The sequence below is a fragment of the Phocoena phocoena genome, chromosome 5, assembly GCF_963924675.1.
Source record: "Phocoena phocoena chromosome 5, mPhoPho1.1, whole genome shotgun sequence".
NCBI lineage: Eukaryota > Metazoa > Chordata > Mammalia > Artiodactyla > Phocoenidae > Phocoena > Phocoena phocoena.
The window spans coordinates 103,032,009-103,050,225 of record NC_089223.1 but is presented as its reverse complement, the minus strand read 5'-3'; the positions used below and the strand labels follow the sequence as shown (position 1 = coordinate 103,050,225).

Sequence of the window (18,217 nt, the reverse complement as noted above, 5' to 3'; positions counted from 1 at the left end):
AGCACAGACTTCGAGAAACACTATCCTTAAGCTCTGTGTCTCCCAATAAGAATGCCTCATCTTCTTGGCAAAGAGATGGTAAGCCATTCATTCATTCACTCATTTATTCACTTACTCAGCAAAGATTTTCCAAGTGCCTTCACGTACCACGTGGTTTGCCTCTGGAGTTTAACCGCTGCCTTTCTGTATTATGTAATGCATGTGCATTGTTATTTTGCAGTAGAAGCACCATTTGGAATGAAATTCAATAAGAAAACTGAAGTCTTTAACCCACCCCCGACTTCTGCAGCCTCTAGTGGGCCATGGATTCATTCCATATTTGCTTTTATACCCTCGTGGCCCAAGAAGACCTTGTTTAAAAGAGAGTCTGCTGTAACACACCACTTGGTAAGTAACATGTTCAGTTCTTTAAAAGACATATCAGAAGTTGTAAAGAAGCCAATTTTGGACCATATGTGTAGAAAATGTCAGAGGCTTTTGTTCCTCCAAAAAACCTATTCTTCCTCTTTCACTGAATATAGTTATCATTGGGAAGCAAATCCCTCTTACTTTCCAGAGAGCTGCTGCTTCCGTACAATATACAGTATTTAGATGAACAGGATGTGTGAATCTGAGCATTGGGTCCCCGCGTCAGCTGGTTCTAAAGCAGGGCAGGGGGTCCTGTTTTAACCAGACTGATTCACTTGCCCCTGTTATAAAAATGCTGCTACCGATAATAGGGCTAGGTGTTTAACAAATGTTTTCTATTTGCCAGGCATGAGGCTTAGCACTGTCTATGCATAATCTCACTGGGGCCTCATTACGAGTTTCTTAAACAGGTACTGTTTTAATTCCCATTTTACAGAGAGGAAATGAGGATTGGAGAGATTAAGAGGCTTGTTCAGGGTCCCACAGGCCGAAGTGGCAGAGCCAGGATTTGGAGCCCCTGCTCTTAACCATTGCCCCTGCCCCGCTGTCCTTCATATTCTGTGTAATGTGTTGGCTTCACATAGCGCTTTCACCTAAGCTTTCATGACTTAAAATGCCTTGAGGACCACTGCGTTCAGCCAACAGGCTACCATGACCACAAGCCCCTTCTTGGCCCCCGGCTACATATTTGTATTAGTTTCCTAGACTGTGTAACATATTTCCACCAACTTGGTGGCTTAAAACAATGACATTTATTCTCTCCCTGTTCTGGAGGTGGGAAGTCAAGGTGTCAGCAGAGGCGTGCTGTCACTGGGGGCTTGTAGGAGAAGATCCATCCTTGTTTCTTCCAGCTTCTGATAGCTTTCCTTGGTTTGTGGCTGCCTCACTCCAATCTCTATATTAGGATTCCCTGGTAGAAACAAAACAGGTAGGACACATGTGAGCGAGAGGCGGGGGGGATTTATTTTAAAGAATTGCTCATGTAATTGTGGGGACTGGCAAGTCCACACTCTGCAGGGCAGGCTGGAGACCCAGGGAAGAACTGATGCTCAAGTTGGAAAGGTGACTGCCACAGAATTCCCTTTTCCTTAGGGAAAACCCCAGTCTTTTCCATTAAGGCCTCACCTGATTGGGCGAGGCCCACCCACCTCATGCAGGGTCATCAGCTTTATTCAAAGTCCATTGACCTAAACATTACTCTCATCTAAAATACCTTCACAGTGGCATCTGGACATGTTTGACTAAATATCTGGGTACCATGGCTGGATACCATGGCCCAGCCAGTTGACGTGTAACATTTACTGTCACTCTGTTTCCACCTTCTTGTGGCATCTTCTCTGTGGGTGTTTATTCTCCTTTTCTGTCACTGGTAAGGACACTTGTCATTGGATTTAGGGCCTAGCTAAATCCAATCCACCTAAATCCAGAATGATCTCATCTTGAGAGCCTTGGCTTAATTACATCTTCAAAGAGCCCTTTTCCAAATAGCGTGACATTCCCAGGTTCTGGGCTTTAGGACGTGGAGCCACATTCAACCCACCACGTTGGTCATCGTCTTTCCAACCCTCTCCAGTGACAGGCGACTCAGCCCCTCTTTCGGCAGCACCTCCATCCCCCTTCCTGTGTGTCTTTGCCCAGCAAGCTGTGTTTGTTCAATTGTCGTTTGCAAGATGCTGTGTGGGGATCAGAAGAGTAGAAAGCCAGGCGTCTGCCCTCCAGGACTCACTGGGGGCCTGGCACGTCAGAGCACGAGGGTGGGGTCGTGGACAGAGACTCAACTGGAATCGGAGGCCTGGTCAGCTTATGCTGCTGCATGTGGTCAGCGTGTTCTCAGGAACATGACTTCCCCTTTCTGTGTCTTTGTTCGCTTCTGTACAATGAGAGCCTCACGCTCTGGAGAGGGGTGTGTGGTGTGGGAGGATCATAGGATACAGAGCACACAGCCTGGGGTGGAGTCCAAGCTTCCTGCCTATGCAGCCTCGGGCAAGTGCGTTAACCCTCATGAGGCTTAGTTTCCTCATCTGTAAAATGGGAGTAATAGAATTCACATGTGTACAGTGATGGGCATATGCCTGGCACTTGGGAAAGAATAGCCATTGTTATGATCGTTGGTATCACTGAGAGCTGCTGTGGTCTGTGATTGAGAGTATGGCTCCACCCACTGCAGATGGAGGGGGGCAGGGCAGACAGCGGGGAGGCATGGCCTGGGGTCACGGGGCATATGGCAAGGGTGGAAATGAACAGGGACCGGTTGTGATTACGAGGGGCAGTGGGGCCGGCATCTGGTGGGCGAGCTCTGGCTTTCCACTGGTGTCCTTCCAGGGGAGCCGTCGTGGGGCTGGAGGAGCCCAATCTCGGGTTGATTCTCTCCCTGTTGATGATGTATCCAGCTCATGGGAGGTGCCCCAACATGCTGTGGTCCATGTTCACTCAGTCCCTGCTGTGTGGCTGGTGTACCCCACACAGAACATGTGTGCAGTCCTTAAAGGACTTTTCCATAGCTCTGCTCACATTCCTCCTGCTGAAGTGTCAACCCTGGTTTGCTGAGTCCCTGTGGCAATGGTGTCATTGACACGCACCCCAGACCAGGACATAGCCCCGTGTGATCCACGTCCACGTTCTTCTTCCCTCATAGGTTTTAAGTTCCAGTCCTGTAATACTCCTTTTAAAAAAATCTTCAGGATTGATGGGAGTTACTACACCAGCAGAAGTAACCCCTCTGCCTGGCCCTTTTAAAAGTTCATCTTGGGCTTCCCTGGTGGCGCAGTGTTTGAGAGTCCGCCTGCCGATGCAGGGGACACGGGTTCGTGCCCCGGTCTGGGAAGATCCCACATGCCGCGGAGCGGCTGGGCCCGTGAGCCATGGCCACTGAGCCTGCGCGTCCGGAGCCTGTGCTCCGCAACGGGAGAGGCCACAACAGGGAGAGGCCCGCGTAACGCAAAAAAAAAAAAATAATAAAGTTCATCTTGTACTTTTACTTGACAAATGTAGCATGAAATATTTTTCATTTTCTAATGATTTCTATATTTTATTGTAGTATGGAGACATTTCAAGAGACATTCAAGGAACTTCTGAGAATGGAGTAATTTTTCAGAAATGTGCAGTGGTGAGTATTCATAGGTAGTTTATACTTAAAGAGAAAATAATTGAATTTGCCCAAATCATATATTAGTAGAGTTATGTATTTAAAGAACTGGCGAATCACGTGGTTATCTACCCATGTCTGGACACGGGTGATGATGTGGCCCACAGGGATCTTATATTTTATATGGCAGCACCAGGACTAAGATTCTTTGGTAACAATAAAATTATTGGCAGTGAAAATCCTCTATAATCATTTAAAATGAGGAAGTATATATTTTCTCTCAGATTTTAACATTGATATGATACCCGAAAGTTTAAAAACTCACTTAATGTCTTTTAGGTCTTTGGCCCTTACTAATCTCATGAGATGGCTTTCACATGATCCTGTGTTGAGGGTCCCCAAGACCACCCTCAGGTTCAGTGCTTCCCTAGAAGGACTCACAGAACTCAGAAAAGCGGTTCTACACACAGTTACAGGTTATAGCAGCAAAATGATATAGATTATAGTCAGCAAAGCAAAAGGCGCATAGGACAGAGTTCTGGGGAGACCAGGCCCAAGATAGCCAGTCTTCTCCTGGTGGAGTTGAAGGAACAGCGTTTAATTTGCCCAGCAGTGATGTGTGGCATCAACCAGGGATGCTCACCCAAGCCATGGAATCCAGGATTTTTATTAAGGATCCATCACGTAGGCATGGAGCACCCATGTCGCTGACCTCTGTTATTCAGGTCACCTGAACATAGCTTGGCCCAAGGCCCTCACCGTGAACCACATTGTTTGCAGAGGCTACCTGGGGTGGCCCAAAGCCGTAGGATATAAAGACACTCTTATCAGGCAGGATGTGCCAAGGTCTTTAGAGGTTAGTCTCCCAGTAGCTGGTCCTTTCTTTGGGATGTGCAAGGTTTGGACAATCCAAGCCTGCTGAGCTGACCATGTACTGCACAGCCCTCATTTCAGCCCAGGCCGTCAGCTGTCTTGCTCCCTTTCCTGGATAAAATTGGTACTACCAGTTTCTCCTGTGTCCTTCTAAAGATGTTTCCTGCCACAAGCACTCAGTTATGAGTGTGTGTGTGTGTATGCACGTAGGTACATACACATACCTTCCTTCTTCCCCTTTTTACGTTGGTGCCAGTATTCCATACACGAAGTTTTACAACTTGCTTTTTTCATTTATTACGTTCCAGAGCTCACTCTTCTTGGGACATACATGGCTTCCCTCTCTTTTCTCAGCTCCTGTGTCTCTTTCAGCAGAGCTGGGGTGAAGGAAGGGCAGGAGTGGTGGGAGATAGGGTTCGAGAGAGGGAGCAGGGCAACGTCACAGAGGCCAGGTGGGGAGCCAGGCTGCTTGTGGGCCATTGGCTTTGAATAGCTGAGCTATTCATTTAACTTTTTTTTTTTTTCTGGCCTCACCACATGGCTTGGGGGATCTCAGTTCCCCGGCTAGGGATTGAACCTAGGCCACAGCAGTGAAAGCCTAGAATCCTAACCGCTAGGCCACCAGGGAACTCCCTAGCCCTGAGCTATTCAAACACATGGGCAAGCAGAACCCTGAAGGGGGCGACTGGCCAGGAGACAGGAGACCAGCTTGGGGCAAACCTGGAGATCAGATGGCAATCAGAGGCCCTGGACTGGCTGGGGCTGAATCTTCAAACTAATAGAGTAAGAAAGAGCCACTGTTTGCTTTTCTTGGGGACACCAGTTGTCACAATCTCCCCAGCCTGACTGTGGTCCTGTGCGTGGCTGTTTTTTCTTCTAAGTTTCTCTGTGGGCATCATTTCACTGCATTTCAGGGTCCCGATTTCTTTGAAATGATCTCTGAGCAACAGCTTGGCAAGCGGGAGTCAAAATTCTCCTGGGGCCTTTGGAATCAAACCTGATAAATTCTAGAACCTTTGTGAGACCTTAATCCCCTCCCACGGGCACAGGTTGAGCTGGGGCCTCGTTTGGGGAAGTCGGGTTTGCCAGCAAGCCCATCCTCACTTTGCCTCCTGTCCTAGGTGTCCGTGCAGAGCGAGTGGCCGACAGCCCATGTGCGACTGTCTGTGAACAACACCAGGACACCCGCGGCTGCCAACCTCTCTGACCTGCTCTTACTGGACAACATCACCGGCCTCACCGTTAGGGAGTCGGCTGGAAACCAGACCTCAAGAGGGTTCCAGGCTTTCAGGAAGAAGTTTCTGCAAGGTAATAGCCACGTGTATGAAGCCAGGGGTGGAAAATGATGAAAATACGTACAGATACTCACAGAGCACGGGATGTGCAGCAGGCATCTTAGACACGTGACATGTGTTCATGCAGTCGGTCCTCACAACGGATTGTACTATCAGGGCATCAGAGGAGGAGACCACTGCTCAGTATCTGCAACTAGGTAGCTGGCTTGTCACTTAGGTTGAGAGAGGTGGGATGTGGGGAAAGAGTTTTTGAAATATATATATATATTCAACATTTATTATGAAAAATTTCAAGCATGCACAGAGATTAGAGTGAACCCCAATATATCCATCACCCAGATGACCAAAATGACCATCACTCAGTAAAATGAAGAGCTTGTTTTGGGGAGTGCTGGACAGACATGGGCGTGGTCTGACATCAGCCCTGGAAGCATGCTCTTGACATGCTCAAGCGTGTTCAGGCGTGTTCACGGGAGTAACTCCGCTACTGATTGGCTCCCTTTCAAGGTATGACACCGTCACTCATTGGCTTTCAGAGATGTGTTTCCTGAGGCGAGTTGTCATTGGTTAATTAAGGAGATTTAAAACCAGTTCTGAATGCAGTTGTTACTATGACTTCAGAATTGTCAGTTTTCCTAGGAAGGTGAGATTTCTTTTATTCTGAGTACGTGCCCTGTCTTCAGATAAAGAGACTAAGGTGGTTAGGAACTTGCCCAAGGCCATAGGACTGGCACTCAAGGCTGAGATTCAAACTCAGAAAGTCTGGTTTCCTCCATCCACCCCGTACCCAGGATGCTCTAGTGCCTCTCACATGCCTGGGACTCTTACTGACCTCTCCACTTCCATACACATGACCCACGTTGCTCATCAATCCACCACTCTTTCTCTCTGAGTCTAGATGAAGCCTCAGAATCCTTCTTAACACCATATTATTGACAGAAGCCACCAGTGGAGTCGGCCCACAAGTAATGACCTCTTTGCTGGCTCTGGTTTAAGCAGTGTCATAAAAAGTGTATGATACATCCCAGCTAAGTGATCTTCAGTGCCTTTCTTCAATGATGTAAAAATAAATCCCCCCAATTCTTAAACTGGTGCTCAGAGAAAAGAACATGGGGCTGTAAGCAGAGCACAGACTCGGTCTCAGACAGACCTAGCTTGACTCCTAACTTAGCCATTTTGGAGCTGTGTGGCCCCTGTAAATCACCATCTCTGAACTCCAGATGTGGCATGTGTATAACAGCCTCGTAGAGCTGTTGCAGAGGCGAGACGAGGTGATGTGGCCTGGCACTCTGCCTGCTCCAGTGTGGCTTGCCTCTCTTGTCTTGTTGCTCCAGTGGTATTTTGTAGTCCATGCTCCTGCGGACTGAACTTGTCACTTTTCTCCCATGGCTCGGCATCAGCTCCTGCTCTTGTGTCCGTCTGGAGGGTCCTTCTCTCCTTCCTTGCATCCCATTCACCTGCCCCTCCTGCATTTCACCTGCTTGGAGCCTGGACCACCCAGGCACTTCATGCGTGAACTCACTGACTTGCACCCCAACACATGAGCTCTGTACACCCTTGAACCTCAGCCTCTGCTCCTGTGAACTGTGGGTGCTGGTGACACACTTCAGGGAGTCCTTCTAAGGAGAAGCTAGTTCGTTCACGAAAAGCAACACAGCCTGGCCCGTGGGAAGTGCTCCCAAGTCCATGCCTATTTTGTTGTGATTATCTTTATTTTTGTGTTTGGTAAAAAACACATAAGATCTGCCCTCTTAACAAGCTTCTAAGTGTACGGTACAGTACTGTTAACTGTTGTACAGCAGATCTGTAGAACTTTTTCATCCTGCATGACTGAAACTCTATCCCCATTGAATAGCAACTCCATTGCCCCTGCCTCCCAGCCGCTGCCAACTATGTTTACTCTTGTGACTGTATTATTAGTGTATGTATGCCCTCGCCTTACCTCTGCCTACTAGATTCTACATGCCCTGAGAGTAATATCCAAACTATGTTTGTCTGTAACTTACCGCAATCTCAAGGGATATGACATTGGTTTTCAACTTAGTGGCATGTAACTTTTTTCCCAGAGAATAAGTATAGAACTACAGAATCAAATGACCCATCCGACCCCAGCTCATTGATGCTCTGACAATATCAATATCATTTTCATCATTTGCTGTTTTTAAAGAGCCACAGGTCCAAGAGGGATGGGTGGCTTCCTACTTATTAACTGGGTGACCCTAAACGAGTCACTTCATCTCTGTCAGTCTCACTTATCTCTTCTGTCCGCAACAGGAAATATTGTACTTTCCATCTGTCTCAGGACACCATTTGGGGATCAACTGGTTGATGTCCTGCAGACATTTTGAGGGTGATAAAATCACTGCCAGGTCTGAATAATGACCTTCACCGGTATTATCATTTTAATTAGCAATTTAATCTTTATCACCTTATCTTTATGATCTAACTTTTATCATTATACACAAATAAAGTAAAAATGTTGAGGATTTTTAAAACAAAAATCCTAGGGATTCCACAGGCTCAGTGCTAATTTCTCCTCTTTTCTTTACATCTTTTTGAGGTCTCAGTACATTGAGAGATGAAGCACATTATAGCGTATTAGGGATAAAATATCACCCCCGATACAGGTACAGACAGAGTCAGAGGACAAGTGTAGGTGAGATCAGGTGGGCTGGCTGGCTGACCAGCAGAGATGGACAGGCTTTGTCACCCACTGGACATGTTGGGATGGCTCCCCCATCCTGACAAAAAAGCAAGCCGAGTCTTGCTTTCTGCCAGTAGCCCACTCCCACGAGTAAGATAGGCTGACTGGCAATGCGTACCCAAACTTTTCATCGGATGGCGTGCATTGCTCAGTGAGAAAGGGGCAGGGAGAGGCCAGCCCTGTTTCAGGTGGGGCACCCATGCTCAGGGTGGTGGGTATGTTCTTCCCTTGCCGATCTCCGTCGTTTTGTTCTCCAAACCCACCGGGCTTCTGGTTAATCTGAGGATTGCCAGGGGTGTGACTAGTGCCCTGGGGAAGGAGAACAGCTGTTGGTCGGGACTCAGGACAGCCCTGCTCCCCCAAACCCCCATTCCTTGCCCCTGTGTGTGTCCTTCTGGGACTGCTGGTTGGTGGAAGAAATTTTTTTTCCAGCCCCATGAAGGTTTTGGAAATGATTCGAGTGTTACATTATTGAAATAAACTCAAAGGATACTCCAGACCCAAGGCGGGAAATTCTCCCTAATTCTAAAACCCATTCAGATCGCATCCCGCTACGCTATTAAACAAAGTATGTCGGGGGTTTGCAGTATGATTCAAGGACAGCCCTGAGTTTATTCGCATCAAGATCCTCCAACAATGACCTGCCAGCACCTCCCTTTTGCAAATTCTCCCGGAGAAATGAAAAGTTCAGGAATGACTCCCTGACAGATAGAAATCCAAATATATTCAAGTCCAAAAGGAATTAAAATCTGAGATCAAAATTTTTGCCCTTGTAAGTTTTGAAGTCCACAGTCAAAATTCTTAAATTAAGGTTCCCCAGACCATCTTCCCATTGTTTTATTCTGTCCAGACTCCCCCTGATGGTTGTTGCTGCTGGGAGGAGTTGGGGTTCCTTCAGCAGAAGAAAGGGTGCAGCTCCTTGACTCAGAAGCTGAAATTCATTGAACCCCAATTTTTTCATATGCTTTACTTTTAAAAATTTCCATGGAGGTAAGGGACATGAGAGTATCATATAAACAAAATGTGGTCTATCCATACGTTGGGATATTACTCAGCAATAGAAAGGAATGAAGTATTGGTACACACTACGACATGTATGAACCTCAAAAAAAAGAGGTTTGCTCGGGGAAAGAAACCAGACACAAAGAACACAGCTTGTATGATTTCATTTCTATGAGATGTCCAAAAAGGCCAATTAGTCCCCAAAAAGTAGATCAGTGGTTGCCTAGGGCTGGGGGTGGCTATGGAGAGTAACTGCCGTTGGGCACCAGGCTACTTTTTAGGGTGATAAGGATGTTCTGAAATCAGACTGTGGTGATGGCTGTACGACTCTGTAAGTATACAAAGTTCTCTAAATCTCACGCTTAGAACAGGTGAATTGGTGATGTATAAATTTTATCTCAAAGCTGTTTTTTTTTTAAAAAAAGTGTCACAATCTCAGACTTCCCTGGTGGCGCAGTGGTTGAGAGTCCGCCTGCCGATGCGGGGAAAACGGGTTCGTGCCCCGGTCTGGGAAGATCCCACATGCCACGGAGCGGCTGGGCCCGTGAGCCATGGCTGCTGAACCTGCGCGTCCGGAGCCTGTGCTCCACAACGGGAGAGGCCACAGCAGTGAGAGGGCCACGTACCGCAAAAAAAAAAAAAGTATCGCAATCTCATTTCCACATCCACCCTATTCAGACAACCAGCTGCCAGTCTCAGCCTCTGGACAGACACGGCCATGTCCCCAAAGCAGCACTCAGCATCCTCCCCAGGCCATGGCTAAGGCTTAGAGGCATCCATCAGAAAGAGCAAGGACAGAGATGTTGCTTTAGTTCACAGGTGCCTTTGGTTTCTGCTGGATACCTGGAGCCCACCTGAGAACGTTAGCTCAGTGGGAGAACTCCGCCTTTAGTAGTTACGGTGGCCAGATACAGTCTATTTCCAACATCAGACAGAAGGGTCCCCAGGGCACGCCGGCTCTACCTCCAGAAGGTGGGGCTGAGACATCCCTGCCTCCTACAAAACTGGAAACCTGCAGTGGTGGCCACACTGTCACCCGCTTTCTTTTGGGGTCCCTCTTTTTCCACCCATGGCTCCAGAGCCTGCTTGTTCACCTGGGGATGTGACTGAGTGTGGCCCCTGCGGATAGCAGAGCCGTCTTCTTCTAACCAGTCCTGGCTTCTGACTAAGGGGAGCTTTGAGTCAGAAACCCCGTCTCCTAGGAAGCTTCTCTGTTTGTGTCATTAAGCCATCGAAGGCCAGCCAGAGACCATGAGGTTGGAGGAGACCCTATGTGAGCCTGAGTGACCTTCTCCACTGCCCCCTCCTGGGCCCAGTCTGGCACTGCTTCCCTGTGCCGTGTGCTGGGCTTTCAGAACCAGCTGGAGGTGTCAAAGCGGCAGCTAGTGTCGCCCAAAAGTCCTATAGAAACTCTGTCCCATCATTGTGTGAATGGGATCATTGGGAACAAGTAAGTCCCCACCTGGATTCAGAACAAAACAAAAAGGTTCTGGATTTCCTAAGTGTATGACATCCTGAATTAGGAGGACTGGCCTGCCCAGCCCCAGGATGGAGTGGAACCCAGGTAAAGCTCCTTGTAAGGATGCTGACAGCCCTTCCAAGTGAAAAAAGAGGGGGTCCAAGAGCACACCTGCCCAGTTTCTTCTCCCTGATAAAAAGTATGTGAGATCAAAGGGGCTCTTGCTGCCGCTGTCAGCTGTGATGCCAGCCGCCTCTGGATGCTTGGCTGTGTCCGGGGTGTTGCAGGGGCCCCGTTCTTGACCCACATGTGCCTTCTCTCTGAGCAGTTGGAGACTCCTTCTCCGTCAGCTACACAGCATCACTCGAGGCCAGAGACGTTGGGAGTGGAGAGGTCCTGCTGCTTCCTGCCCAGCTCTCCTTCCAGAGTTCATCACCGGTATTGTCTTTGTTACTTTGATTTCTTTCCTGTCACTGTTGTTTTAGAAACCCTGGACACAACATCTGTTAGTTCATTCTTTTCTTCGTTCCATCCTTCATTTGTTCAGTGATACCCAATTCTGGATGAATGCGCAGGCCCTGGAATCTCACACACTTCACCATGAATCAGGCTCCCTCGAAGCTCCTTGTGACCTTAATTACTTTAACCTCTGTGGACCTGATTATCAAGACATGTAAATGCTAGATGTTAATTTCTCATCGCTGTGTCTTGGGCGTAGTAAGCACTCAACCAAATATCTCCCATTTGTACTGGTTTGCTAGAGCTGCTGTGAAAAAGTACCACAGACCAGATGGCTCAAAAACAACAGAAATTTGTTTGTTCACAGTCCTGGAGGCTGGAAGTCCAGAAGCTGGAAGGTGTGGGCAGGGTTGGTTCCTTTTGAGGCCTCTGTCCTTGGCTTGTAGATGGCTGTCTTCTCCCTGTGTCCTCACATGGTCGTGCCTCTCTGTGTGTCTGTGTCCTAGTGTCCTCTTCTTTGAAGGACACTTTTCAGGTGAGATCAGATTCACCTTGGTGGTCTCATTTTACTTTAATCACGTCTGTAAAGGTTGTCTCCAAATACAGACACATTCTGAAATACTGGGGATTAGGGCTTCAACGTATGGATTTTGGGGGGACGTGATTTAACCTGTAACCCCATGACTATTAGCACCTTCATTTTCCATTCACTTTTTTGTTAATCCACGTAGGCAGTGAATGTGGTTGGTTGCATGACCCTTGGTACATGCTGTACACTTCTGGGAATACAGAGGAGGAGATCTGTGCTCCGCTCGAGGCCGGAGATCTTGGGAGTGGAGAGGTTCCGATGCTTCCTGCCCAGCTCTCCTTCCAGAGTTCATCACCGGTATTGTCTGTGTTGTCAAGACAATATTATCAAGATCTCTGGCCTCAAGATCAAGGAGCTCGTGCTCTAGTTACTCTGGTCATTTTGTTCTGATTTCAGTCCCTGGAGAAAGTACCTTTTATAATAGACTTAGAAAATGAGGTTCCAAGGGTGACTGCCCCAGGTCACGTGGCAGAATCAATATCGGACCCCACAGCTGCTGGATCCTTCCATCCAAGGCTGGGGAGCCTGTGTGCAGTGTTTCTGCTGCAATAAGAGAAATAGTCCTGGATAAAATTAAATAAAATGAAAGATTCCCAAAAGGTAAAGACCAGATATGAGAAAACTGTATAAAGCTGTCAGAAAAGACAGATGTCTCCGAACACAATTAAGTGCAAAGTCAAGAACAGAGGACAAAGGGTACAAAAATGGAGATAAAATGGCCCAGAAGAAATACCATCCGAGTTTCAAAGGAGAGGAAACCAAATATGTTAAAATCAAAATTTAAGATAAGGCAACAGCCAGAAACCAACAGTGAGAAACTCAAAAATCCAGTGAAATTGGAAGCCTCCACCTCCTCGTGTAGGGAGGGGACGTTAGGCCAGGGTGGCTTCACCTCCCAGAAGAGCCTGGGGAGGCTGGTGGGGCAGCAGGAGGCATGAGGTCCGGGGCCTCTCACCCCAGGGCGACCTCCTTGGCTGTCACCCCCTGACGGGTCCTGTCCATTGCTTTGCTTGGTGCCTGTCTGTGTCATGTTAACCCCATCCCCCCAGTAAACCCCCATCCGCCACTAGGATGTCACTCAATGAGACCAGGGACCCCATTGGCCCTATTCCCAGGTGTGTTCTCAGTGCCAAAAATAGAGCCCCACCCACACTAGTTGCTCAGTAAATGTTTGTTGAGTGAACGAATGAATAGATCAGTGAACTAATGGCTCTTGGGCAGGTGTGATTGTTTTCTTTTTTAACTTCTCTGAGCCTCTAGTTTCTCATCAGTAAAAGGGAGATCATTCTATAGTCTCCAGTCTCTTGTGGGGATAAAAGAGGTAATTTTATATTTGCACGTGGCCTGCAGTTTCTTTCCGTCCCCTTCCAAGCCTTCAGGTGCTCTCTGGGCAGTTCTGTAGACAGAGGGGAGAGTCCCCCTGCCCGCCTGGAGATTCCATGTGTTGTAGGTTCCTGCCTGCGTTAGACTGTCAGCATCACCCTTTCTGGCCCTGGAAGGCCCGTGGAAGGGGCCGGCATTTGCTGAGTGGATGAGTGTTGATAATGGTGAGCGGCTCCTATGCCTTGTTCTCCAATCGGTTCACCCATTTGGACTTCACAGTTTCTTTGGGTGACTCCTAAGCCTTCCTGCGGGATGGAAAGAAGGTCCAGTGTATTTGGGGCTGAACATGATCAAAGTTTGAGTGAGACTCACGACAACTCCCCAAGAGAACATTGGTCTACTCTGCTTGTCAGCCATAAAGAGGCTGACACTACAAATGGGAGAATAAAGGAGTTATTTAAAAATGCAGGTGCCCAACTTGAAATCCTTCAAGTTAGTGTGGAGCTGGTGTCTGGTATTTCAGAGGTGGGAACGCTGTCCTCGCTGTGTTTTCAGAACAGTTCGGTGTCTCTGAGTTTCAGTTTTCCTACCTGAGAAATGAGAGGGGTAGGAAGACTCCCGGCAATCTTTTCTAGTTCTGACATTTTCACATGGTATGAGATCAGTGGAGAGGGTAATAAAAATAGTTACCACTTACTAATCCTCACAGCATGAGGTAGGTACTGTCAGAAATGCATTATGTTTAGATCTGGAAACTACTTTCTCAAACACACACACACAGATGTGCACACATGCATGCACATGGATACACACACATGCACACACATGCACGTGGATATGCATACATGCACATGGGCTCACACATGTGCACGTGGATATGCACACATACACATGGATACACACATGTGCATGTGGGTGTACACACATGCACGTGTGCACATGGAAATGCACACATACATGCACGTGGACACACACATGCATACATGTGCACGTGGATATGCACACATACACGCGTGGACATGGATACACACATGCACGTGGATATGCACACATACACACATGCACCTCAAATTCATACAAGGGTAGATGAGACAGGACCTAGATGAAGGGAGGTCAAAGAGGGGGAAATCTAGAACATTCATCTCCCGTTCCTTACCATTTATTGTATAAACATGCTGCCCACCTTATAAAAACCATCACTGGATCTCACGTGGTCCATGTTTCCTGACTTCAGGCTGTGATCTAAAACATGTTTCTCAAGCCTTGAAGTTTATGTAGGTGCAGGGCTGAGGATTCATGTTTTGCAGAGAGATGAAGTACACTTTCAGCCCTTTTCTACTGAGGCTTTGAGTGTCAGGAAACACAGGGAGGAGGGACCCAGAGGGAGTGAAGAGAGAGGAAACTGGCCTTTGAACCCAGTAGTTCAGGAGACCCTGAAACTCACAGAGCACCATGAATATTCCAAAGCACAGACAATTCAGGAACAGAAAGGGCCAAATGATTGCTCCATAGGTGTCTCTTCTTTAAAGACTTGTTTGTTTATTTGTTTGTTTCTTAAAATTTCCATTTCCCTCCTGAAAAGGAAATCTTGTGACATTTTGACTTCCCTTGGAAGCCTCCATCAGCTTGTCCTGCTGGCCCATGATGCATTTGGGATGCCCCAGTGCTCCCAGTGTGACTGCTGTAACAACTGTAGGGCATGGATCAGGAGGTTTCCTACCTCAGGTGGACCATCACTCAGGTCAAGGGAAAATGCCTCCAAGTGGCCGTGATAGGATTACACAGGGGTTGCCTAGCTCACTGGACTTTGGGCTCCAAGTCTCCAGACCAGGTTACCTACATTGATACAACCACCCATCACCACCTGCTACACCCAATAGCAGTAATACTTTCACAGCACTCCTCCCTATGTGCCAGGCACCCTTCTAATTAATCCTCACAGCAATCCTCCGAGTTGAATATAATTCCCATTGTACAGATGAGGAAACTGAGGCTCAGAGAGGTCAATAACTTGTCCAAAACCAGAGTGCTGGAGAGTGATAGAGCCAGGCGTGAACTGGGGTAGTCTGGTTCTCTCCAGACTACCCTGCACTGCCTTTCAGTTGCAAGATATTCTGACTCTACCCTCAGGAAGAAGTATGATCTCATGTTGAGTCTCCTCAGATACCACATGGCTGGACAGATAGCAGTCATAACGCTCACCCTTCATTTTTCCATTTCCTATGTTTTCTAAGCAGAGGAGTATTAGAAGGTATTGGGAGGAGACACGTAGGGAGTTGGGGTTTAGGGGTGTTGGGAGCATTGGAAAGAGAGCTGACAATTGGAGCAATGACATCAGAGCCTGTGATTCTCTCCCCCTTCCTGAAGGGTACAGACTAGATCCCAGAGGGTAAAAGAGACTGCTCCAGGTCACAGGGCGGGTAAGCTTCAGGGTCATCCCTCACCCCAGCCCGACCTGACTGTAACCCCAAGTGTTTCACCACCAGGACATACTGCCTGGGTTTCCCTAGCAATTAGGGAAACTGGTGTTTGGATTTCACACATGCCTCTAGGAGAGAAGGCGGCATCACGGTTTCATAGACCTTTCCCCCAAAGGGACTTTAAGACCTCCACAAGCCTCCACCTGCAAAGTCAAGGGCCCAGTGTTGTTCCAGGCATGGTGGGTTGGTGGGTCGGAAACACGAAATGTTACCCCGTGTCTCAGATGTCAAAACCTATTTACTGAAGTGCTTTCTTTTTCCTTTTTCTAGAACAGAGCCCAGCTAAAAGCCCTTTTCACCATAACAACAGAAGAAAAGATAACGGTAGGAGAAAATCTTTGACCCGGACACCTGCTTTATGCCCCCGGTGTGTCTTTTTATGTCTTTGGTGTGTGGTCTCTTGCTGTCCTCAGAGCCAAGGGTAGGAGTCTACCGCTGGCCTTAGCCTCCCAGACACGAGCCAAGGCTGGGGGCTCTGTGCAGTCTGGGGTCCCCCAGTGTGGGCTGAGGCTGTCTGGCTAGTTTCCTGGATGACCCTTTCATCTGGGCAAGACCGGTCGGTCACTGCCTGGACAGGCTGGGGCCTCACCCACCCATCAGCCGGCTGGTACCCACCCTGCAGTGTTCACCCCACGGCTAGTGGGTGGTCATGTTTTGTCTTCCCAGAGCTGCCCAGGGCCCTGCAGGCCTGCTTCTGCTGTTCACCATTAACATTTCTCCATTTTTGTTCATCATTCAATCACCCACAGCTCATGCATTCACTCATTCGCATGTTCATCAAGTGTTTATTCACTATATAACCACGCTCCACATTTCTTAAGCACCTACTAGGTGCCAGGCATCCTAAGCGTCTTCATTTGTTGAATTGTGACATCTTCACCATAATCTGAGGGAAGAGATTGTATTTTAAATCACCTCCATTTCATAGATGGAGAAACTGAGGCACACTTAGGTCAAGTCATTTGCCCAACGTCACATGGCTAGGGTATCAGTGTTCCCAAGACCACTCCCAGGTGCAGTGATTCCCTAGGGGGGCTCACAGGACCGCACACATAGTCTTACTCAGGCTGATTTATGACAGAGAAAGGATGCAAAGCAGAATCAGCAAAGGGGACAGGGACTCAGGGCGAGGTCTGGAGGACACCAGGTGCAGGCTTCCAGGGTCCTCTCCCAGTGGGGACCCGTAGGACACGCTTAATTCCTCTGACATCAGGTTGTGACAGCACATGTGAAGTGCTGTCTACCAGGGAAGCTCATTAGAGACCCAGTGCCAGGGTTTGTACTGGGAGCTGGGCACGGGGCACCCTCTGCTGGTACCTCCCAGGAGGACAGCATGTATTCAGTGTACACCACATCCTTTGCCCAACAGTTTAGGCCCTGTGAGCCCCTCTTATCAGGAGATGATGGGAACCCTCTGAAACCTGAGTTCCCAGACACCAGCCAAGGCCCAGCACCTTGAGCAGGCCTCCCAGAGGATGGAAGTCTCAGACCTGCTGTGTGAACGCCATTCTGCACAGGTAGTATTAGAATAAGGTATGAACCCAGGCCCTTTGGCTCCAGAGCCCTGCTGCTGGGCAGTGGGCCACACTGCCTCCTAGTGAGCCGAATGGCTGCACAGATGAGGCCGGCGCAAAACCCGAGTCAGGCACACAGGTGCAGACAGTTCTCTGGGCGGCACCATGTCTGATCCCTTCCTGCACCCCGCACGGTGCCTTACGTTGTGGGTGGCACTCAACAGGTAAATATCCCGTGACTGAGCTGATTGTTGTCAATGCCGCGTGATTGCAATAAAGGTCAGAGAACATTCATTTAATCAGTATTTATGAGCCCTTTCTCCGTGGCCCAGACCTCCTCACATAGATGGAGACGAGCCATACCCAGGTCTTCAGGGCTGTCTCCAGCTCATTGCCTTCAGGAGAAACAGGCATAGGTGGCCCCCCAGGGCTGCAGACCCATGGGTGCAAGCCTTGGCAGTGGAGCAATGGGTTGGATTTCAGCCCCACTGGCCCCTGGGCCAGGTGACCTCTGCCTGTGGACCATGTTCAAGGAGGTCATTATCGACTGGGGAGATGAGACATATGCAGGTGATGGCCCTAGAGTGTTGTGGAAACAACGGGCCCTTGCACCAGAGGCCGGGACTTGCATCCCTGTTTTTCCACGGATTGTATGTGACCTTGGGCACATTACTTACCTCCCTGGACCTCAGTATCCTGGCTGTAAAATGAGAATAATAATAGTACCCGCTTCATAGGGTGGTCGTCAAAGTAAACGGATTGATGCAGGCAAAGCACTCGGCACAGTGCCTTGCATCCTGTAAGCGCTCAATAAACATCATCAGTATTATTACACATGGAAATAACGCTGCTGTGCAAATGTTCTGTGTTAATTGCGAAAAGAATGTTACGTATCAGGGTCTCAAGCTTAAATTCCCACGACGGCCGTGCCGGTGCTGTAAGTGTGTGAGTCAGGCCCACGCAAGATTCTAGGGCACAGAGGAGTCTGAGGCAGCCTGGAGATTCCGATCGACCATCACCCACCAT

At 48.5% G+C, this 18,217-nt stretch overlaps 1 protein-coding gene across 1 annotated transcript in view; it reads left to right on the top strand.

The window, feature by feature from the left end:
- Positions 1-228: 228 nt before the first annotated feature.
- EVC2 (EvC ciliary complex subunit 2) overlaps positions 229-18,217 on the top strand; it is a 142,528-nt gene continuing 124,539 nt past the window's right edge. Inside the window, exons 1-5 of the mRNA XM_065877684.1 lie at positions 229-387; positions 3,446-3,514; positions 5,488-5,674; positions 11,155-11,264; positions 15,948-16,001. Of these exons, the coding sequence (XP_065733756.1) occupies positions 238-387; positions 3,446-3,514; positions 5,488-5,674; positions 11,155-11,264; positions 15,948-16,001 (570 nt within the window). The 5' untranslated portion in view covers positions 229-237. The remainder of the gene's footprint in view (positions 388-3,445; positions 3,515-5,487; positions 5,675-11,154; positions 11,265-15,947; positions 16,002-18,217) is intronic.